The following is a 23,246-nucleotide window of genomic DNA, read 5'->3' as shown; positions in this document are numbered from 1 at the left end:
CTCAACACAAAGCACACCTAGCAACTAGGTTTTCGTCTTCATAAGTAGCAGTCGACCAGGCCTGTCTTCAATGGGCTTGAGCGAGCACAGAGTCCAAACAAAAACAGGAAGTTACCAATTAAAACAAATCTGCAGAAGATCTTCAACAAACGCGTTTTAGTTGCAGATAACAACTTCCAAAAATAACTCACATCAAATCTCTCAAAATTTGATTTGATCACACTAAAAATAATCCATGAGCGGCGCATAGAAGCTTCCAACAAAACCCTAACTTGCACATCACGTAGTCAGTTCAAAGCTTCACAATAATCTGCCAAGTACACACACGTTTCTCAGGGACAAATGTCACAGCACGATGTTACAACAAATTGTCCGACATCTTGGCACACATAACACATTAGCTAAAATGTAGACAACTGTAACAAAGGAACAACAATCTCTCCCTTTGTCAAATTTTAGCTAATACAATCCACTACCATAAAGCTCTTCAAAACACATCATGCAACTTGAATCACTAAATAAGAGCAACCAGAATATATCAAGGTAGCTCACATACCTCTTACACACCTTCTACAAACATATTGAAGGTATGAAAAACGATAGAAATGGGGGTTTTGAATAGCGTTTTCAACTAAAAACTGTTCCCTCTTGAGATTTAGATAAATCTCTCGAATAAACAACACAAGGTGCAAAGATAAGAGATGAAGAGAAGCACACAAGTATTTTATCCTGGTTCACTTGATAATCGCTCAAGATAATCCAGTCCACCCGTTAAGGTGATTTCTTCCTTCTTAGAATGAAGGCAATCCACTATTCAATGTTTGTTACAACTGCACTAGCAACCTGCTCAGTGACTAACAATACAATGAACTAGCAAACACTAAGATTCACACTCTCAGTCTTCTCAAGGAGCTGACAAACCTAGGTCCCTTAAGGAAATCAAACTAACTGTTTGAGGGTTTTGGGTTTACAATGAGTGCTTCTGAGAAAGCTAAGGTAAACATAGTAAGAACTATTGAAGAAAGATTGCTAAGAGAATATTGAATGGTTGCTTAAGCTTGTACAAAGTTTCTTAGCGTCTTCTTCCAACTTCAACCTCTATTTATACTCCAAGGATTATGGTTGTATTCGTTGTTTGAAATGCTACCGTTGGAGGGAAAATCCGGAACTTCCATATTCTGCTATGGCTGAACATCTTAGGTAAGGTCGTCAGGATAGTACAATTGCTTTTGTACTTGGACAGCGACGTGAGCCTTATCCTAGTTGACTTCTGATCAGACGACGCTTCATGTTGGAACTTGTGAAGCTTGGTGATCAGAGTCAGAGGGAAGCTTGGATCCTCTGACCTTCGTATCTTCTGCTTCTGGACATCAAAGTTGGAAGTACTTAGTCTTCAGAGCCAGCTTACTCTTGGACTTCAGAATCTCTACTTCTCAGCTTCTGGACCTTCAGAGCTTCTGGACCTTCAGAGCCTCTGGACCTTTAGAGCTTCTGGTCTTCAGAACTTGAAGTGATCTGAATCCACATCAGAGCTTATCATCTTCAGAACTTCTGAAGCATATACTACTGTTCAATCAGAACATAGTGAGTGCGAAAGCGTTGCGATGGTTACTCTTTGGGCTAAATGCTTCTGATAATTGTGAGTATTGACCAGAGTCAGAGCCTGTCATTTAAACACTCAGAAAACAATGTTAAAGTACCATAATTGTTCATACACGATAGTTAACATGTAGTCATTAAAACATAGAGTTGTACTACATGACCAAATCTTGGTCTTACACATATCTATCAACAGTAGCTTTGAACACACTAATCTCAGAAAAGCACATACTGCACAAAAGCACCCAAGTGCAGTAAACAACAAAACCGATAGATAGATCAGAGTTCAGCACAGCAGATTAGTACACCATAACCACTACCACTTCACAGTAGACATAACAAACAGAACAACATAGCATATCAGAAACTATTGCTACTACACAACTGCACTGCACACACATTACACACATTACTCCCCCTTATTAGCACAATTTGGCAAAGGCTCAATGAAGTCCACAAGAAGAACTAGCATACTTATCCATTAAAGTGAACCATAGTAGCTAACCAAAGTGCTTAGAGATCAATTCCAAAATTATTACAGACCATGAGAGTAAAAGTCATAGAGCCAGCAGGCTTCATAAAAAACATCCAAAGAAAAAAAATCAAAGAGAAGCACTATGAGTAGCAGAACTGGTAAAACCAATGACATTTTCTCCTTCATCAGTCTCTCCTTCTTCTTCCCCAACAGTTTCATACTGAGCTTCCTCTTCTTCAATTGCAGCATCCTCATTCCCTACAATCTCAGCTTCCTCTTCAACCTATTTTTCCTCAGTAGCAGCAGCAACATCAGTCAGAGCTTTGATCAGTTGATCAACATTATGCTTCCTCACCTTGCAAGCCTGTATGGTGTCTTGCAGGGTCTTGGAAATTTCTTGCAACTCAGCCACAATATCCTCCTTGCTTGACCCAGGTGCCTTAATGTCACTAGCACTGGCAGTTCCCTTTGCAAGAGACAACATAATGTCTCGAACATGTGTCCCAGTAAAAAACGGTAATAAATTTTGAGAGGCAGAGGTTTCTTACCTAGAGGTTCATCATCCCTCACAATGTTAGGATGTTGATGCAGAATCAGTCTAGATATAAAACAAGGAAACAGAATAGGCAGCTTCACAAAAAAAGATCCAGCATGCTTGAGAGTCTGCTCATAGACAAGATTTCCAAAATCAAAATCACCTCATGTTCCAATCAAGTAGATCATTCTGGCCAGTGGAGGAGTCACTCCAAACAAATGTTGGGTAGTCATCCAGTTTGCAGTGCCTATTTTTTACAGTACAACATACTTTGCAGTCAACTTCCCAGAGGGTAACAACATTTTCTTTGGCCATTACTTGATCAACTTTCTAGTGAGGGTGTGAGAAACCCTGTCCAAGTCAGGCTCCCCCTCAGTCACAGCATCATGGCTTCTGCCCAAATATATATTAATCACTTCAGGAGAGAAGTCAACACACTTCCCCCTTACAAACACTTTTATGTACTCAACATTGTCCCTATTATCACAGTCAGAGGGAATGCTCACAATGAACTCCCTGATCAATTGAATAAAACACTTACCCAGCTCTTTGATAGTCTTCATCAAACCAGCCCGTTCAAGAAGATTAGTGATCTCTGTATAACTCAAAGCTTCTTCACTTAACTCTCTTTCAATAGCAATCCTTCTCTGAAAAACAAATTTCCATCTCTGAGCGAATTCTGCAGAGTGGAAGGACACATTATCCATTGGGGCATCAGGAATGTTCAAAGGAATTCTCTTCCCTTGGCTCTCTTTCTGGCAGTGGTAGAGATGCCTGGGACATCTTGCTCGACATCCAGTTCAGAGTCAGTGACAGAAACATGTTTTCTTTTCTTTCCAGTGAAAGCAGAAACCTTCTCCTCCTTCCTTTCTTGTGTGAAACATGTTTGATTCTTGAACTCCGGGTCCTCTTAGCTGGACCAGAGGATTCTGGGGAAGCAATTGAAGCAGAGGAACGAGTAACCCTAGAGGGTGTGGATGATGAAGGATTCAAACGAAGAAACCTGACACCATGAACATTTTTGACAGGTTTAGGACCAGCAGCGTACTTCTTCCCTGATTCTTGAGACATGGTTGTAGATAACTTGAGAGAAAGCAAAAAGTAACCGTTAGACGTTAGAGAGAAATACGAGAGAGAATAATCGAATTTCACAGCAACAAGGAAGTGCAAATTTGTGACTTCCAAAAGATGATCAAGGGCGGTTAAATAGAGCGAAAAATAGTTGTTTCCCTTGACATGTGTCAATAGCTGCTATAAGTCAGTTATTACACAAATCCCTAATTTCTCTCTTAACTTATCAAACTTAGCCGCATCCAACGCCTTTGTAAAGATATCTGCCAACTGCAATTCAGTTTCCACATGCTCTAATGCAATGATTTTTTCTTCCACTAGTTCTCTGCTAAAATGATGGCGAATATCAATATGCTTTGTTCTGCTGTGTTGGATTGGATTTTTAGAAATGTTGATAGCACTCAAGGTTGCACGGTACAATGTCATAACATCTTGTTCGACATTGTATTCTTTCAACATCTGCTTCATCCATAACATTTGAGTACATCCACTTCCAGCAGCTATATATTCAGCTTCAGCAATAGATAATGAGACACAATTTTGCTTCTTGTTGAACCAGGATATAAGATTATTCCCAAGAAAGAAGCATCCTCCAGAAGTGCTTTTCCTCTCATCTGCATTTCCTGCCCAATATGCATCACAATATCCTATCAACCTTGAATTAGTGTTGTGAGCATAAAAGATATCGTAGTCAATAGTTCCACTTATATACTTAATGATCCTCTTGACTTGAGGGAGATGACTCTTCTTTGGTGCAGCTTGATACCTAGCACAAACTCCATCTGAAAAAGCAATATCTAGTCTACTCCAACCATACTTCTATATAGGCTTTGATCAACATCAGCTTCGCTCTCATCTTTAGTCAGTTTGATATGAGTTGCTGCAAGAGTTCTTTTATGTGTTGCACTTTCAAGACCAAACTTTTTAACTAACTCCTTTGCGGACTTACTCTGAGAGATAAAAATTGAGTCCTCCATCTGCTTCACTTGTATCCCTAAGAAGTATTTCAGTTCACCAACCATGCTAATCTCAAACTCAGACTTCATCTGATTGACAAAATGTTCTACCATTTGGCCTGACATCCCTCCAAAAACAATGTCATCAACATACATTTGAGCAATCATCGGCTTTCCTTTGACATTCGTCACAAATAAAGTATTGTCGATTCCACCTTTGTTGTACCCATTATTTGTAAAAAATTTAGTGAGTCTTTCATACCATGCTCTTGGTGCTTGTTTCAACCCATAGACAACCTTCTTTAACTTGTACACATGTTCTGGATAGGTTGAATGAATGAAAACTTTTGGATGTTCAACGCACACTTCTTCATTCAGATACTCATTCAAGAATGCACTTTTAACATCCATTTGAAACAGTCTGAACTTCAATAGACATGCAACTCCCAGCAAAAGTCTGATGGATTCCAATCTAGCAGCTGGAGAGAATGTTTCATCAAAGTCTACTCCTTCAATCTGCGTGTATCCTTGAGCTACCAATCTGACCTTATTTATGGTAATAGTACTATTCTCATCAGATTTGTTCCTGAAAATCCACTTGGTACCTATGACATTTACCCCATCAGGCCTAGGAACTAAGTTCCAAACCTCATTCCTCTTGAACTGAGCTAATTCCTCTTGCATAACATTTATCCAGTATTCATCTGTCAAAGCTTCCTTGATGTTTTTAGGGTCAATTTTGGAAATAAAACACCCATTGGAGATGACTTCTTTGGATCTAGTAATAACACCTTCATTCAGATCCCCTATGATGTTTTCCTTAGGATGAATCTTCTATATTCTAATAGAGGGTCCTTTATTCTGAGGGGTCATGCTTTCATTTTCTTCTTCAGATTCATTATCTAACTGGATGTCTGAGACATGTGGTCTGTCAACAACTGACTGAGGTAAAGGATCATCTGCAATCGCCTATGTGATCTTCATGTCTTCCAAGTTGTCATCAACCACACCATTTATAGATTTCATCAATGTCTTTGTACGGGAGTTGTATACTCTATATAAGCTTTGTTGTTTGTAGAATACCCCAGAAAAATGCCTTCATCACTCTTTGGATCCATTTTCCTTCTCTGCTCACGATCAGCTAGAATGTAACATTTACTACCAAAGACATGGAAGTAATTAACAGTTGGCTTTCTTCCTTTCCACAACTCATGCTGAGTTGAAGTAGTTCCAGATCTGATGGTGACACGGTTGTGAATATAGCAAGTTGTGTTCATAGCTTCAGCCCATAAGTGATTTGGAAGTCTTTTAGCATGCAACATAACCCTTGCTGATTCTTGCAGAGTTCTATTTTTCATTTCTACCACTCCATTTTGTTGAGGTGTAATTGGAGCTGAGAACTCAAGACTAATTCCTTCACTAGTACAATAATCTTAAAACCTGCTGTTTTAAAACTCCTTGCCATGATCAATATGAATTCTCACAATTCCAGATCCCTTCTCCCTCTGAAGTTGTTGACTTAGTTCCTTGAACACATCAAATGTGTCTGATTTTTCTGCAATAAACTTTACCCATGTATATCTAGAAAAATCATCTACACAAACAAAAGCATACATTTTTCCTTCAATTCTTTCTACCTGAATTTGTCCCATGAGATCCATATGAATGAGTTCCAAAGTCCTGGTTGTAGCCACAAGTTGTAACTTCTTATGTGAAACCTTGGTTTGCTTTCCAACCTGACATGCTCCACATATTCTCCCTTCTTCTATCTTCAGTTTGGGTAGTCCTCTGATAGCGTCTTTGGAGATGATTTTCTTCATGCTCTTGAGATTCAGATGCCCAAGTTTCTGGTGCCATAGTTTAACTTCCTCTTCCTTGGTTACCAAGCATCTTGAAGACATGGATTTATACTGAGAGATCCACATATAACAATTGTCCTTTGGTCTAGCACCTCTCATTACCACTTCACCATTCTCATCAGTCACTTTGCACCCAGTTTTACAGAAGGTAACATCGAGATCCAAATCAGATAGCTGACTTAAACTGATCAGGTTGGCTGTCAAACCTTCAACTAGTAAAACATCATTCAGCTCTAGAGATCCACTACTAACAAGTTTTCCAGATCCCTTGATTTTTCCTTGAGCACCATCACCAAAGGTAACATAACTGGTAGAGTGTGGCTTCATGTCACCAAGATAGTTCTTCACTCCAGTCATGTGTCTGTAACAACCACTGTCAAAATATCAATCCTCTTTAGAAGATATTCTCAGAGAGGTGTATGCAACTAAAGCAGACATGTTGCTTTTAACCTTCCACTCTTTCTTTCTTGCTTCACGAGTAATCAACTGAGATGATTTCCTTTTGGGAATCCATACAACCTATAGAATAAGGTCTTATGTGTCCATTCTACCACAATGATGACATCTCTAGCCTGTGTTCTTAGCCTTCTGAACTTGTGGATACACATAGGGTATCTATGGGTACACATGTTTGACGCCTTGTTTGGACATTAGGTTCGACATCTTGAATTCATTCTTCCTTTCAGCAGGAACAAACTTAGGAGTAACCTTTTTGGTTTCTTATGGAGTGGTGTCACCCTCATATCCCAACCCCTTCATATCTTTGGTTGTTTTTTTCCCTATTCCAGCATCTGGTCAAACATATCAGTACCCTTGTTCAGCATACGCACTGATTTTACATTCCTTCAAGTCTGGATTTCATCACAGATAATTCCTCCTGAAAATTTTCATTGATGTCTTGAAGACTTTGTTTTTCCTTATGAAGTCCATTGACAGTTCCTTCTAGTTTCTTTCCATATTCACAAGCCTCTTGCCATTTCTTGAAAAGTAACTTGTAAGTTTCAGCAAGTTCTTCCTTTGAAATTTCTTCATCACTAGACTCACTGTCAGAACGGAATTTTACTGTCAAACCCAGTACTGGACTCTCATCTTCTTCAGAATCATCATCATCTGACCAAGTAGCTAACATTCCTTTCCCTTGCTTCTTCAGATAAGTTGCACATTCAGCTTTGATGTGACCATATCCTTCACATCCATGGCACTGAACTCCTTTGCTTTTGTTCGATTTGTCTTCTTCCTTATTTTTTGGAGCATATCCAGAGTTCTTGGGATTGTTTGACGCTTGTCTTAAACATTTGGCCTTGGTCTTCTATCAAACCTCTTCATGACTTTATTGAATTTTCTCCCAAGCATTTCTAAGGCCTCTGTCAAATTCTCATAAGTGTCTTTCTCACTTTGATCATCCTCATCAGTGTTGGACACAAATGCGATACTCTTGCTCTTCTTCTCTGTTCTATCATTGAAAGACATTTCAAAAGTTTGTAGTGAGCCAATAAGTTCATCCACCTTGATGCTACTGATGTCTTGTGCCTCCTCAATAGCTGGGACTTTCATGTCAAATTTCTTAGCCAGAGACCTAAGAATCTTCCTAACAAGTTTCTCCTTTGACATCTGTTCTCCTAAGGAAAAAGATGCATTTTCCATGTCACGTACACCCATGTGAAACTCATAGATAGTTTCATCCTCCTTCATCCTAAGGTTTTCAAATTGAGTAGTTAGCAATTGAAGTCTTAACATGCGAACCCTAGCAGTACCCTCATGAGCAACCTTGAGAATTTCCCAAGCATCTTTGACATCAGTACAAGTGTGAATCAGTCTGAACATATTCTTATCAACACCATTAAAGATAGCATTGAGAGCCTTTGAATTAGAAACAGCTTCTCCATCTTCCTCCTTATTGCAGTCTTCTTCTGGTTTCAGTTCAGTGGTTGAGGTTCCTTCTTGAGTAGTCTTGACAGGTTGCTTCTATCGTTTGAGAAATAACTTGTAGGTCTTGCCATCAATAGATCTGAGAAAAGCAACCATGCATGCCTTCCAATAGTCATAATTAGACCCATCAAGCATAGGTGGCCTATGAATCGATCCCACATCCTTGTCGTTGTCCATCTTACCAGAATAGTAGTTCCCTGGAGCTCATCCAACCAGAACAGGGTGCCTACTTTGATGGCAATTGAAATTCTGGCATACGCGGACATATGTTATACCAGATGTCTGAGATATCTTGTACAACATAACACAAACTCCAATGTTCAGATATGCAAGTTTAAGAACAAAAATAACAAACAAGACACTTAATATTGTTAACCCAATTCGGTGGAATATCACCTACGTCTGAAGGGTTTTCACCCAAGAAAGATAGTCCACTATTATAGAGAAATTGTACACAAAAGGTCTTAACTGAACTGCCCCAGTTCACTGCCTTTTCTACCTATCTCTACCGGTGGCTTATTACTTAGTCCTCCCCCTAAGTATGAGAGTCCATCTCACTTTCTCACACACAATCACTACCACAGTAATTGATCTCTTTCAACAAGAGTAAAGACGATCTCAAGATCAAACAACTCTCAGCTTAGAACAATAACATAAACATGTTGAGAGAACAATACAAGTGTGAACTAACAAGAGTAAAACCTAATTCACTCAACACAAAGCACACCTAGTAACTAGGTTTTTGTCTTCATAAGTAGCTGTCGACCAGGCATGTCTTCAATGGGCTTAAGCGAGCACAGAGTCCACACTAAAACAGGAAGTTACCAATTAAAACAAATTAGCATAAGATCTTCAGTAAATGCGTTTTAGTTGCAGATAACAACTTCCAAAAATAACTCACACCAAATCTCTCAAAATTGATTTGATCACACTAAAAATATTCCATGAACGGCGCACAGAAGCTTCCAACAAAACCCTAACTTGCACATCACGTAGTCAGTTCAAAGCTTCACAATAATCTTCCAAGTACACAACACTTTTCTCAGGAACAGATGTCACAACACGATGTCACAAAAAGTTGTCCGACATCTTGGCACACATAGCACACTAGCTAAAATATAGACAACCATAACAAAGGAACAACAATAATTTAACTTAGTCACTAAGAGACTCTAAAGCTTAAAGCGACTCACACAACACAAGAGAGAATTCCCAAGGCTCTAGGAACCCATCACCGCACCAGCCATGTGAAACTTACCCCAAAAGACAACTTGACTCAAAACAAAAGTCTAAATCATGCATTTACCAAGTAGGTTTCTTATTGTCCTAGTAGCACATACAAGCATATAAATTATGAAACTTCTCAAGACCTAATCCTAGTGATTAAAAGAGATTGCAATATAAATCAATAGGCATGTTCCTAGTGATTGCAAGTGATCTGGGTGTTTTCTAAGGCCAGTGGAGGATCCAATTTATTGTGAGGGGATTCATCTGAACCCCTGAGTTCAGATGAACCCCCTAAAAAAATAAAATTGCACTTGCCCCCTTATATAATTTTTTTTGAACCCCCGAAAATTATAAATTATACTAGTAGATCAAGTTTTGCACCTATTTGTACAATAGACCCACACTCACTTACTCCTATCACTCTCTCACATACACGTGCACTCAGCCAGTCACCATCTTTCTCTTGCTATCCTAAGTCCCACCCAAGTGAGAAGTGAGAACTGACCCAAGCCAAGCACGCACGAGACGCACCCACTAGCGGTCGGCCACCACCATGACACCACCAGTCCACCATGCACCACCTACGCTTGAAGCCCAGCCGCGCCTGAAGCCAAATCCAAATCTAGAAAACCTTATGTGAAGCCCGCAAAGCAGCTGCAGCAACAACAAGGTAATTCGCATTGCTCTGATGTTCGTTCCTGCATGGTTTTCGCGTTTCACAGTTTAGCTCCTAACAACGATGACGACGCTTTGCAGGTGGTGGGAAGTAGAAGAGGTGAAGAAAGAGACTGGGTTAGGGCTCACCGCTCACGCATCGAAAATCTGAAAACTTTGGAGAGTGTATTCCGAGGTATTTTTTTCCCCTAATTATCATTTTGACCTTATTTGTGTTTGGTCAACATTGCTAATTTCGATCTGATAGTTCTGTGTTGCTTGATTGGTTTTCTTCTAATTGGGTGTGCATTTAAGCTGATTTCTTTCCTGGTTGTGTGATTACTTCTTAGCTGAATGATGGTGTTTTGAATTTATTTTTTCAGTATAGTGATGTTGAGTCTGTTTTTAATTCTAGGAAGGTTATAGACAAATTTTTAGTAAAGAGAGCAAGGTCATCAAGCTGGTTGAAAAAGGAAGACATGTTGTTTATCCACAAGTTTTTCTTCCTTTGAAATTGGCACTGATTTTGCCTGTTGCAATAACAACTGTGGAAAGAACTTTCTCTACTATGAATATTGTGAAGAATAGGCGCGTAACTGAATTGGTGATACATGGATGAACGATTGTTTATTTACTTACATTGAGAGTGATGTATTCAATAACATTGACTTTGAGAAGGAAAACTAAGGATGATGAACATCCAGCTCCTCTTTTTATCTTGTTGTAGGTTGAATCTGAGTTTCGTTTAAGATGTTATTAAATTGTGTTGGGATCCTCTCAAGTGCAAAAAAACTTGAGAGTGTCAAGTTTTACCATCTCACCATGGTGAGATGATGAAACTTGACACACTCTCAAGTTTTTTTTACCCTTAAGAGGATCCAAACCTTAAATTTTGTTTGAATTCGAACATTCTACTACCCGGAAATCATGAATTCAGTAAAGACAGAGGATTATAGTCATCCGAATAAGTTCATTGGATTCAAATTTAAAGAAATTATTTTAAGTGTCAAGTTCCTTTTAAATAGTGTAAAAAAATCCTTTCAAATAAATCACTATTTTATTTTGAAACAAACTAATTCAGTTTTGACGCACCTGTTTTCTAGGATCAAATTACAAATATCTAGGCACCCATAAAGTTATCTTTAACCAATTATTGGAATATTTCGTGAACTTCACTACTTGGGGTGTTATATTAATTTTGTAACTCTAAACGAACAAAATTCTGCGCTTAACCGTTCCTTCTTCAATTCAATATTATGAATCAGTTACATCTAATTGTGCTTGAATCAGAAATTGTCAACTAAAAGATTACAGGCTTAATTAAAAACTTGTAGTTTATACCTAGCTTGGCTTGCAACTAACCTAAGCGGCCAATTTTAAACTGTTTAATAAAGAGGTGACGGAAGTGAAGGTGTCAATCTCCCACCGGTTAGAAATGTTTAAAATCAAATACTATATTTTTTTTTGCTGCATTGGAAAAACAAAATCAAATACTATATAATTGGTTGACTAATTTAGCTATACAAGTTGTAATAACAAAAATGATTCTTGAACATACGAAAATGAAGTGGCAACCTTCGGACACACCAGTTAGGGGTGGTCGTGCAAAATTGAGCGGGTCAAAAATGGCTGCTAATTGATGTGTTCGAAAAGTGTTACATGATTTTGAATGTCTATGTTAAAAATCTTATAATAAAATAAAATGCTCAAGTGTGTAGTTGTTGCAACCCTAACAGGACTATAAATGTGACAGTTTCCAATGGAAGAGGTAGCTCGCCGAAGCCAGCAAACATTACCATTTTGTGTTTCTATCATTAACCTTCAGATTCTTCTTGGAAGAAATGTACTTGAAACGTTATTGTTGTTTCCCCTCAGACAATGAGCAAAGCAAACTTAAGTATGGTAAATTTTTATCAAACATAATTGTATGTTTTATCACAAATTAATATCAGTTTCACAAGTTATCTGTGGATTTTTTGTTTTTACTGACAATAGGTTTGACAGCAATAGGGACTATCCATGGGAAATGTACACCTTGAAGGAGTTGCTTCGTGCAACAAACAACTTTCATCACGATAATAAGATTGGAGAGGGTGGATTTGGAAGTGTTTATTTTGGTCGAACAATTGAAGGCATTGAGGTTTGTGTTTGAGGTTATAGTTATACAATACAACCCATCTTTTAGATCTCAATTTGAATTATGTTTGTGTTTAAAGTTAGCATTAGACATTTTTGAGCATGCATAACAGAGATTTTCATGACTGAGTAATAATGGAATTTGCGCGCAGATTGCGGTGAAGCGGTTGAAGATGATGACGGCGAAGGCGGAGATGGAGTTTGCAGTAGAAGTGGAAGTACTTGGAAGAGTGAGGCATAAAAATTTGTTGGGATTGAGGGGTTACTATGCAGGGGAAAATGAAAGGTTAATTGTGTATGATTACATGCCAAATCATAGTTTGCTCACTCATTTGCATGGTCCACTCTCTAAGGAATGTCATCTAGATTGGAGTAGAAGGATGAGTATTGCAATTGGAGCTGCTGAAGCTGTGGCGTAAGTGTAACTTACCCTCTCTGTATTTCCACTTTTGATCCACATCCTTCTCTGCTTTATAATGGAATGTTTTAGTTAAAATTCCTCACTGAAAGCACAACACCTGAGAAATCAAATACTATGATGGCATGATCTATTAAGTTTTAAAATCTTTAGTTTCAATTACTCAATGCTCAGATGAAGTGTGTAAATTGTGGTCTAAAACCACATTTAAAGCTGCAATTCTAATCATTCCTAAGAATGAAATTACTACCGATTTTCATTCATTTCATTCTCATTAAATAGGTTGGGAATAAATTATCATTAGTAATTATATTCCTTGGAATGTAGCAATAACATTTTTCTAAGTGGAAGGAATCTGAGTCTCTTAAGCATGTGGTTCTGCCTTGATCCATGTTTATGAAAAAGAAAAAAACATTGTTGGAAAAGTCTTAGGAGATTAGTCACTCACTCACCTATAGAGTAGGAGAATACTCTGGTAAATCAAAAAGATATATTCCTTAGAATATTATTTCAGAGAACGTATTGTCAAATCTTAAAACAAATCCCCTTATGCTTTTAGAATGTTTGCAACTGCCCATTAGCTCCATTTGTACACATCTAAATCTCGAAGAGATTGGTTTCATTATTGCCGATTGTGAGATACGTTGCGGAAAAAAATTCTCCAATTGATAATATTCCATTTATGCCATATGAGATAAATGTGGTATGTATAAATAAATGAACTATGTCATCAATTATCTATTTCCTTTTCATGTTAAGGTATTTGCACCATGAGTCAACTCCTCACATCATACACAGAGATATAAAGGCAAGCAATGTTCTTCTAGACACTGAATTTCAAGCAATGGTTGCTGATTTTGGCTTTGCAAAGCTAGTACCAGATGGTGTGACCCATCTCACCACAAAGGTTAAAGGCACATTAGGATATTTGGCACCAGAATACGCCATGTGGGGAAAAGTTTCTGAGAGCTGTGATGTTTACAGCTTTGGGATTTTGCTGTTGGAGATTGTCAGTGCCAAGAGACCAATTGAGAAATTCCCGGGGGGAGTGAAAAGGGATGTTGTTCAATGGGCCACACCATTATTGAAGAAGGGTTTGTTTTATAATATTGCAGATCCAAAGTTGAAGGGTGAATTTGATATGGAGCAATTGAAAATAGTGACTGCAATAGCTATGAAATGCACTGATAGCAGTGCGGAGAAGAGGCCTACCATGACAGAAGTAGTGGATATGCTGAAGGATGGTATAGGGAAGAGAAGTGATTATTCCAATTTTAAGAAGAATATTATTGACCAAAAAAGTAAGAAGAATATTGAAGATGAAGAAAATGAAAAAAACTATTTGTATTAGGAGACAGAAATGATGTAATCAAAGTTGAAAAATACCACCTGATATGTATGAAGTCTTTTTTTTTAACTTTAACCAATTCTATAAAATCAAGCAGCATAGACGCCAAAATGTTGGAACGAACAAAAGAGTCTAGACCAGGGCAAGAAAGTCTGCGGCACTATTGCCGGATCTACGAACAAAAGAAATATCCATGCGAGTAAAAGATAAAGCTAAGGAACGACAATCCTCAAGAACCAAATCAAGATAAGAGTAGTCTCTACTGCGACGTCACCACCACTGAAACAGCTGCAAAGAATCTGTCTCAAAACAAACGGAGAAGAACCCCAAATCAAGAGCAAGGCGCATCGCCCACCGCAAGCAAAGGGCCTCCGCTAAACCCGTTGATTGCATCATCACCGGAGTTAGAGTGGCCGCCGCAAGGAGCTCTCCTGCCTCATCCCTTGCTACCATGACAAACGATGCCAAGGATCGTCGGACCAACGCGTCCACATTGACTTTGATCCACCCAACCGGAGGCCTCGTCCATGTCACAGCATCAGACCCTGGAACACGCTGAAACGCTACTAGTCTAGGCAAGGCTTCAAGAGCTTCCAGCCGAGAGAAGATGTGGTGAACAGACAGCTCTCTCCCTTCAAAAACTCGAGCATTCTTGGCCTCCCATAACACATACACCAGTGTGAGAACCCTCGCGATTACCTCCTACCCACACCCTCCACGATTCGTGACACCTTTTTTTTTTTACTGAACGCTCAATTTGCTCCCTGGAAATTTTTGTTGCGGACAAGTTAATCATTTTAAGGAAATTTGAAGGTTTCTAAATTCATAAAACGCATGTAAGGGAGTAATTTGACAGTGAAAATTAATTTAACCGACATTTTAAACATTTAAAATTTTATAAATATATATGTTCCGGTGACTAATTTACCCATGGAAAATTCTTTCAAGTACCAAATTAACATTATATTATTTTTTAAGGGGATTGTTTATGAAATATAGTCTATACAACTTCTTGAATATGAAAATGAGTTAGATATGCCGGCCCATAGGATATTTGTTAATTTTGTAGTATCATATTGTCGGCATTAATGGCATTTTCAACGTTGTGTAAGAGTCACCTAGCATAATTTTCTAATTTGGAATGAAAGTCATCTACATTAGAAATAAAGAAATGGAATGAAAGAATCTCTAATTACAGTCTATTCATACTCTAATTACACTCACATTTGGTGACATATAATGAAAGACCAGAAATAAATTGAAGATATATATGATGTATGATGTGATAGATAAAGTGAAAGATATGAAGACATATAAATGAAATAAAATAAAATAAAAGAAATCGTGAAGCGTGAATAAATATCAAAACCCATAATTATTTCCTTTTATCCATATTCCTCCATTGTCTTTTTTTTTTTTGGTCAATTCAGCAACTCCAGTATATATATATATATATATTTTTGTCAAAGTGAGATGGTTTCATTCATAACGGGCCAGGCCCAGAAGAAACAAAAGGACAAAGGCCCTTAAAGCAGCTAACAATCGCATAGCTAAAAAAATACAACGAAAAGAGCAAAGCTAGAATAGCTGGCTAATGGAATAAATTCCACCAAGCAGAAGACAAAAGCCATAAAGGCACAGACTAAGAGAACCACATGGATGCCATTAGAAACAGCTCGGGAAACAGAGAGAAAGAGTTGTTGACCAGAGAAGGGAGATCTAAGACCCTTGAGCAAACCAAATTGATCCATGGAGGAGGAGCAGGAAGCACCCAGAAAAGCACTTGGCAGCAGGGAATCATCATCCATTTCTTCTATCACGCTCCAGCAGAAGCAGGAGAGATGGTGGAGGATTCCAAAGCCAAAGTGGAGGGAGGACTGCAGATATGGCAAGTTGGGCAACAGAATGAGCCACTGCGTTACCTTCTCTTGGTGTCCAAAGAAAAGACCACTCAGGAAACTCTGACTTCCAAGCATTGATGTCCTGAATGATATTAGCAAGCTCTCCAATTTTCCTGACTCCATTACAAGCTTCAATTAATTGTTTGCAATCTGATTCAAACCAAACCTTTTTTTGTTCCAGGTTATGGGCAATATGCACAGCTTCTCTCAGGATTAGCGCTTCTGCAGCAAGGGGGAATTTGCATAAAGCTTCTTGGCAGCACCACAATTGACTATTCCAAACTCATCCCTGAAGATATAGGCTCCGCTAGCTTTCCTGGTATGCTGGGAGAAAGCAGCATCTGTGTTGCATTTCAAGAAAGTTGGTGGTGGTTTTTTCCATTGGACTGGGACTGAGTGGGTTGCAATGTCTCTTTGTAGGTGAATCTGTTTTTCCATAGCTGACATAGACTTCAAGAGAAGGTTAGCTGCATTTTTCAGGCAAAGGCTCGGGTTTGGGGGGATTCCTTCAAAAACAGCTCTGTTGCGTGACTTCCAAATTTCCCAAAGCAGAATGGAAAAATAAGCAATATCCTAGGTTGGATCTGGAACTGCAGAGACCAAGGTTGAGAAGAGACTTTCCAACCAACTAGCAAAGGAAGAGGTAAGGGCTCCAAGAGGTGCAAGGCATAAAGTGCTACCAAACCAAACAGCACGGGTCCATGTACAACCCAACAAGGTGTGGTTAATGTCCTCTGCCATAGAGTTGCAAATTGGGCAGGACTCATCCCTAGCAAGGTTCCTTCTCTTCAGACTTTGGTTAATTGGGAGCGCATTGCTGCAAGCCTTCCAAAGGAAAGACTTAATCTTCTGAGGGACTTTAGCACCCCAGATAGTTTGCCATAAAACCTGTGTGGGGTGGGAAGAGGAGGTGGCCAAACTCTGGTTGTTGCTGATGGCAGCTTTGACAGTTTCGTACCCCGACTTAACTGTAAGGAGGCCTGAGGGCACTTGAGGCCAGAAGAGGCGATCTTCCCCCCCTGAGAGGCTGAAGGAAGTTTGCAAGATCTTTCCTACTTCAGTTGGGGGAAGGTATTGCTGAATGGTTTCAACCTTCCATCTCTGATGTTCCCTGTCAATTAGATCACTCACTTTTTGGTTCCAAGGGCCCCCAATAATCTTCTCTCCAGTAGCAATCCAGCGATGGTTTGAGATATCAACTTTCTCTCCCGTGCCAATGCTCTATTGGCCATGGTTTAACAACAGGTCTCTTCCAAAGAGGAGGCTCGACCAGACCCAGGAAGCGTTCCTAGGCTTGGGAATTGAGAGAAAGTCTGTGGTGGGGAAGTAGATCCCTTTGAGAATTCTGACCCATAAGGCAGTAGGTTCTTGATATATCCTCCACGCTTGCTTTGCCAGCAAAGATTGGTTCATTATCTCTAAATCTTTAAAACCCATTCCCCCTTCTTCCTTTCTCATAGTTAGGCTTGACCATTTTTTCCAGTGAATCCCTCTTTCTCTCTTCCCTTTCCACCAGAATTGAGCAATTTTGGAACTAATAAGGCTACAGAAGGTCTTAGGAAATTTGAGGATAGCCATTGCATAAGTTGGTATTGCTTGAAGAACGACTTTAATGAGCACCTCTTTGCCTGCATGATTCAAAAGGGCCCCTTTCCATCCTTGAATTTTACTAAGGATTTTTTCCTTTATCCATTGAAGAGACTGCACCTTTGACCTCCCCCATTGAGCTGGCATTCCCAAGTACAGCCCAGGGTTATTCCAAGTTTGAACCCCAAGGATCTCAGCCAGTGTGCTCTTCCTGTTAGCTTCTAAATTCCTTCCTCCTATGAGACCTGATTTCTGGAGATTTATTCTTTGTCCTGAGGCCTTCGAGAAGAGGTTGAGGATCCGTTTGAGCTCAAACAATTCTGGTGGATGAGCCCTCGCAAAAAGGATTGCGTCATCCGCAAACAAAAGGTGAGTGAGGGGGGGCATTGAGGAGCCAACTTGATGCCTTGAAGACTGCCATTAGAGACACTGCTTTGGAACAAAAGGGAGAGCGCTTCCATGACAAAGAGGAACAAATACGGAGAGATGGGGTCTCCCTGGCGAAGGCCTCTAGAGGGAGTAAGCTTGTCTCCCACCACGCCGTTGATTTTATATCTGAAGGTGACTCCGGTAACCAAGGTCATGATGAGATTGACCCAATGAGGTGTAAAACCAAAAGCCAGAAGGGTCTCCCTAAGGAAAACCCACTCTACCCTGTCATACGCTTTGTCCATGTCAAGCTTGACAATGACATGATTTCTGCCAATAGGACCCGGTTTTTTAATGGCATGGAAAGCCTCCTGAACAATAAGCAAGTTGTCCTGAATTTGCCTACCTTGAATGAAGTCGCTTTGCATGGGAGAGATGAGATTGACCATATCAGGTTTGAGCCTAGCCACAATGATTTTGGAGATCACTTTGTAAATGAAAGAACAACAACTTATGGGTCTAAACTGTTGGATAGCTTCTGCATGGGGAATCTTGGGAATTAAAGTCACCAAAGTCTCATTGAGCTCCACGGGTAATTCTCCATGATCAAAGAAATCCAGAATTGCATTGTTGACATCATTCTTCACTATCTCCCTGTTTTGTTGATAGAAAAGACCATTAATACCATCCATTCCAGGAGCTTTAAGATCTCCCAGAGAGAAAACCGCCTCTTTAATTTCATCTGTAGAGACCTGGGCACAGAGCTTATGGTTTAGCCTATCAGTTACTAGCTTTGGGATTGGGGTCAGGCACTCACGCAGGTACTGCAAGGGGGAAGAGCTATAAATATCGCTAAAGTAGTTTACAGCAGCTTCATTGACTTTCTTTTGGCCCTCTACCCAGATTCCATGTGCATCTTTGATTTTGAGAATTCTGTTAAAGTCACGCCTTTGGATTGTTGAGGCATGAAAAAACCTTGTATTGTGGTCTCCCTATTTCAACTACTTGATTCTCGATCTCTGGTTCCAGTAAACTTCTTCTTGTTTCCACAACCCTTTTATGCGCGACTGTAAATCCTTAAGCTCTTGCCACTCCTCTTCTGTAGCATGGCTGTTCTGGAGAGATTGGATTCTGTGTTGGAGTAACTTGATCTCTTGGTCTGCACGTTTGAATTTTGCTTGACTCCAAGTGGTGAGAGAGTTTTTGCAATTCCTGGTTCTGGCCAAGAGGACATGCCAATTGGTAGGGTTGGTCTGGTCAATTTGGTGCACCGTTCCATCCTTGGTCCACAATTTGTTTACACTCATCATCTTCATTCCACATTGCTTCGAATCTGAACAGTTTAGTGGGCTTGGAAGTAGGCTTGAAGTGCAGAAGTAGGGGGGAGTGATCAGAGCTCACAATGGGGAGAGCCACACCCGTAGAGTTGGGGTACAAAGAGCGCCAGGGCCAATTGACAAGGATTCTATCCAGTTTTTCTTTTTTGATTTGGCCTTGCCTGGGGTTGCTACACCACGTGAACTTACACCCCTTTAAAGCCATGTCCATGAGTTCTGTATTGTCCAACAAATCTCTAAAAAGCTGTATCCTGGACTCCGTGTGAGCTCTGAGCCCTTCCTTCTCATAGTGTGCAAGGATTTCATTAAAATCCCCCATGCAACACCACGGGTAGCGGCTTAAAGGCTTCAAGGTAAGGAGCTGGGGCCATAAAAGTCTTCTTTGAGAGAAGATGGGATGAGCATAAACAAAGGAGCAACACCAAATAACATCAGCTTCCTTGTCAAAAATTTCTGTATGGATGAGGTTTTGGGAGCTTTGTTTAATGGTGATGTCCATGGAATCCTTCCAGAAAAGGCAGAGACCACCTGAGGTACCATTAGCTTCTACACAGTGCATATTTGGAAATCTGAGAGTTGATTTAATTCTATCCACTCTTTCTAAATGGGCTCTGGTTTCCATTAGAAAGAGGATCGCCGGCTGGAACTTACGACATAAGTCTTTGAGTTCCCTTATTGTCGCGGGCGCCGCCATCCCGCGACAATTCCAACTTATTGTACTCATCTAGGGGTTGGGGGCATGGCAAGGCCCGCCTCCTCAGCCGTATCAATTGTTGGTCTTGGTAAATCACTCAGAATGGGAATGCAGATTCTCAACTTTTGTCTCCCTTGGCCTCCTACAGTTTTATTTTGTCGTTGGTCATCTCTCTTCCTTTTCTCCAAGGCTAAGGACAAAGAGAAACCTGAGGCAAGGTCAACTTCAATATTATTATCAAGGACCTGTGGTGGCACCCCTGTGTGTTCCTCTTCCTCATCCGGAAGTTCAACATAATAATTGTTATTAGTCGACCCCTTATGTAAGTTCCCTAAGATAGGAACATCTGTAGAAGTAATTGCTAATCTGTCAAATTGGGCCATTGAAGACGTGCGAGAAAGTAGGTATGGTTCATGCACTGGACCGAAGACAATAGCCCAGAGTTGGATCGGTTTAATGTAGTGGGAAATAGCTTGAACATGGATCAAGAGCATTCTTTGACCAAAAATAAAAGATCAAGTGGGTTCCCCTATCCTCCTACGCAAAAAAAAGTTGTGTAATCTTTACACAAGGGTGAGTTGTTCTCTTGCCCGGTAATAATTATTATTTTTTCTCTAAAAAAATTCTAACCCAGTTCTCTAAACGTTTCTAGAAAGTTTTCATTCATCAACATCTTCAAACCCCATCTAGAAAATAGTCACACAAGTTATAAGAATTTTTCTGCAAATTAATTTTAATATGTAAATAATATATTATAAATAATATGTACTATTTGTAAGGCTTTACACTTTCACAACACCGAGCGACATAAGGGGTTTGTGGGTGTTTTTAACCACCACAATTTATTTGTATTTAAAAAATCAATCTGTCATATGCAAAACATATGGTAAACATGTGGCAACAATTGGATCCAAAATATTAAATATTAGAGACACCACTTTTTCCTTTTTAATACATTATTACTTTCATTTTCTTACATTCCATTCACTTTATTTTTATTTCTTACTCTTCTTTCATATCAAATCATTTAACATAGGTTGTTTAGAGTGAATCGGACCGAACCGGATTTGAAAAAACTGAGGAAATTTTCTAAAATTAGGCTGGCTGAAAAAACATGATTTATGAAGGTTTGGTTTGGTTGGTTTCGGTTTGGGCTCTGGACCGATTGAAGTAGAGTTAAGAAAAAAAAAAAGCGAAACCACCTAAGCCCATAATAGTCAGCGAGTGAGATAGGGCAATAGGGTGAAAAAAATTACTCGGCCCAACACTAACAACCTACCCTTTAAGAGACTACTAACTAATTTCTTCTGAAACCCTAACCGTCACTCACTCTCGCAACTTCATATTCTTCTCTTCTCTCTCCCCACTCATAGACAAACCCTAGCAACCACTAATAACACCTTAGTTGTTGCCACGTCTCTTCCCTTTTTCGTTTGTTCTCACTTCCTACCCTCTTCTCTTCTCTCCTCCCCTCCCTTTTTGGTCTTCCCATCCACAAAAAGCTCTGATCTGAAAACTCCATCTCCATTCACAGTGAAAATGGCGAGAGAATACGAAGGGAAGAATGGGGTTTTAGAGAGATATAAATCTTGACATGCAATTCATGTAACACCCCGATTTCGGTGGTGCCACTTTAGTGACTTTAAATCAATAGTGCGGAAAATGCGTAAATATTTTTTTCGTTTTCTTTTCAAATAGAAGACTTAACATAATGAAGACTCAACCCAAAGATAATAAACATGAAGTAATTGGAGATAGTGCCCGCAGGCGAATAAGTACATCCCATGGTCAGAGCCATGAGTTTTATGAATACAGTTTTCAAGAAGATAAGTCAGCCCCAAACGGCCCTCGAAAGACTTCCTATGCCTGACAAACTCTCTGTGATCCTCCTGGAAGAGAACCACACAAAAGCTAATAGTCGGGGACCTACCCTGCCCCAAGATGAGAAATGACAATCAGAGCTGTGAAAACAATCCCCCATATAATACACTCCTAACATCGACCCTCATCCGATCATGCATGAAGTCCGGGTCCACGTCGAAGGCTCAGTAGTAGTCATTGCGCTCAGGATCCTCCCCGAACGACGAACCATCTTGAATCAGCTGTTGGACGTCTGGCAGCAGGCCAACCGCCCAAACACAACCATACACATAAAGCCAAGGCGCTAGGGTCAACTCACAGAATATAATAGATAATACAAGCAACATGTGATGAATAAAGGGGTATATATATATAGGTTGTATATATACATATAAGTTCTGTATCGTCTACCCTAAGGTATATACATAACATGTTATCAGATTTCTAATAACAATTCAATATTCAATATCTCAATAATTCAATAAGTTATATCTCGAAAAACTTGATAAGCAATATATCAACGAATATAGTTAAGTGCATGGTATGCCAATGCAATGTCATGCTCAAAATATGATCCGGATAAAATGTCACCCTCACGATGACCCGAAGCATCTCGCTCCGCTAAAGTATCTCGCTTTTATGAAGCATCTCGCTCCTGTGAAGCAGCACGCTCCTATGAAGCATCTCGCTCCTATGAAGCTGCACGCTCCTGTGAAGCAGCACACTCCTGTGAAGCATCTCGCTCCTATGAAGCTGCACGATCCTATGAAGCATCTCGCTCCAATGAAGTCTGATCTGAGATCGTCCTTCGGAAAGCAGCAAACTTTCCAATAAATGTATGCATGAATGCAATATGGTTAGCCAAACAACGAATCGTCCTCACCAAGGCACGCGTGTCTAGCTAGAGTACATTGTCTCTACAATACCCTAAGGTAAACAAGGAAGTGCTAATCGCATTTGGTAACTTTCCTAGTCACTTGGGCTCACCGTCTCGATGGCCAACCAAACTGCTCAACGAGCAAAAGAATGCAGCTCGCACTCAGTGACCTTTCAACTTACCATGGCTCACCATCTCGATGGCCAAACAAACTGCTCAACGAGCAAAAGAGTATCAACATACTCAGAACTTACAATTTCCCTAAAACTTGGATTCGACGACACTTCTCATTTTCAAAACTTAATGTTCAAGCCCTAAACTTTCGTCTGAGTCTTTTATCATTATATTAAGGGTTTTGAGGTTGTTTAATACATTATGGAGGTTCATTATGAAATTGTTTAAGTCTCGTCTCTA

General features: G+C 39.7%; 1 protein-coding gene and 1 long non-coding RNA gene across 3 annotated transcripts; both read left to right on the top strand.

Annotated features, from left to right (window-relative positions):
* The first annotated feature begins 10,032 nt into the window (after positions 1-10,032).
* Positions 10,033-14,993, top strand: LOC130738378 (PTI1-like tyrosine-protein kinase At3g15890). 2 transcript variants are annotated; one of them, XM_057590346.1, is made up of 6 exons: positions 10,033-10,321; positions 10,408-10,501; positions 12,059-12,202; positions 12,301-12,445; positions 12,594-12,856; positions 13,619-14,993. In XM_057590346.1, exons 3-6 carry the CDS (start codon positions 12,147-12,149, stop codon positions 14,208-14,210), a joined length of 1,056 nt encoding a protein of 351 aa, XP_057446329.1. In that variant the 5' UTR covers positions 10,033-10,321; positions 10,408-10,501; positions 12,059-12,146; the 3' UTR covers positions 14,211-14,993. The 2 variants fall into 2 exon arrangements, with proteins under 2 accessions (XP_057446329.1, XP_057446331.1); XM_057590348.1 differs by lacking the exons at positions 10,033-10,321; positions 10,408-10,501 and having other exon boundaries at positions 12,089-12,207; positions 12,310-12,445; positions 13,619-14,992.
* A 690-nt stretch (positions 14,994-15,683) lies between these two features.
* LOC130738377 (uncharacterized) lies at positions 15,684-17,576 on the top strand. The gene is made up of 2 exons (XR_009019363.1): positions 15,684-16,427; positions 16,529-17,576. It is a non-coding gene; the product is annotated as an uncharacterized LOC130738377 (long non-coding RNA).
* Positions 17,577-23,246: the final 5,670 nt, after the last annotated feature.

The sequence above is a fragment of the Lotus japonicus genome, chromosome 2, assembly GCF_012489685.1.
Source record: "Lotus japonicus ecotype B-129 chromosome 2, LjGifu_v1.2".
Taxonomy (NCBI): Eukaryota; Viridiplantae; Streptophyta; class Magnoliopsida; order Fabales; family Fabaceae; genus Lotus; species Lotus japonicus.
Note: the sequence above shows the minus strand (reverse complement) of the source record. Positions and strands in the feature narration are given on the sequence as shown.

Coding starts and splice junctions, on each gene's coding strand:
- LOC130738378 (XM_057590346.1), top strand. CDS start 12,147: ATGTACTTGAAACGTTATTGTTGTTTCCCCTCAGACAATGAGCAAAGC. Junction 12,203..12,300: donor AATGAGCAAAGCAAACTTAA/GTATGGTAAATT, acceptor TACTGACAATAG/GTTTGACAGCAATAGGGACT. Junction 12,446..12,593: donor GAACAATTGAAGGCATTGAG/GTTTGTGTTTGA, acceptor ATTTGCGCGCAG/ATTGCGGTGAAGCGGTTGAA.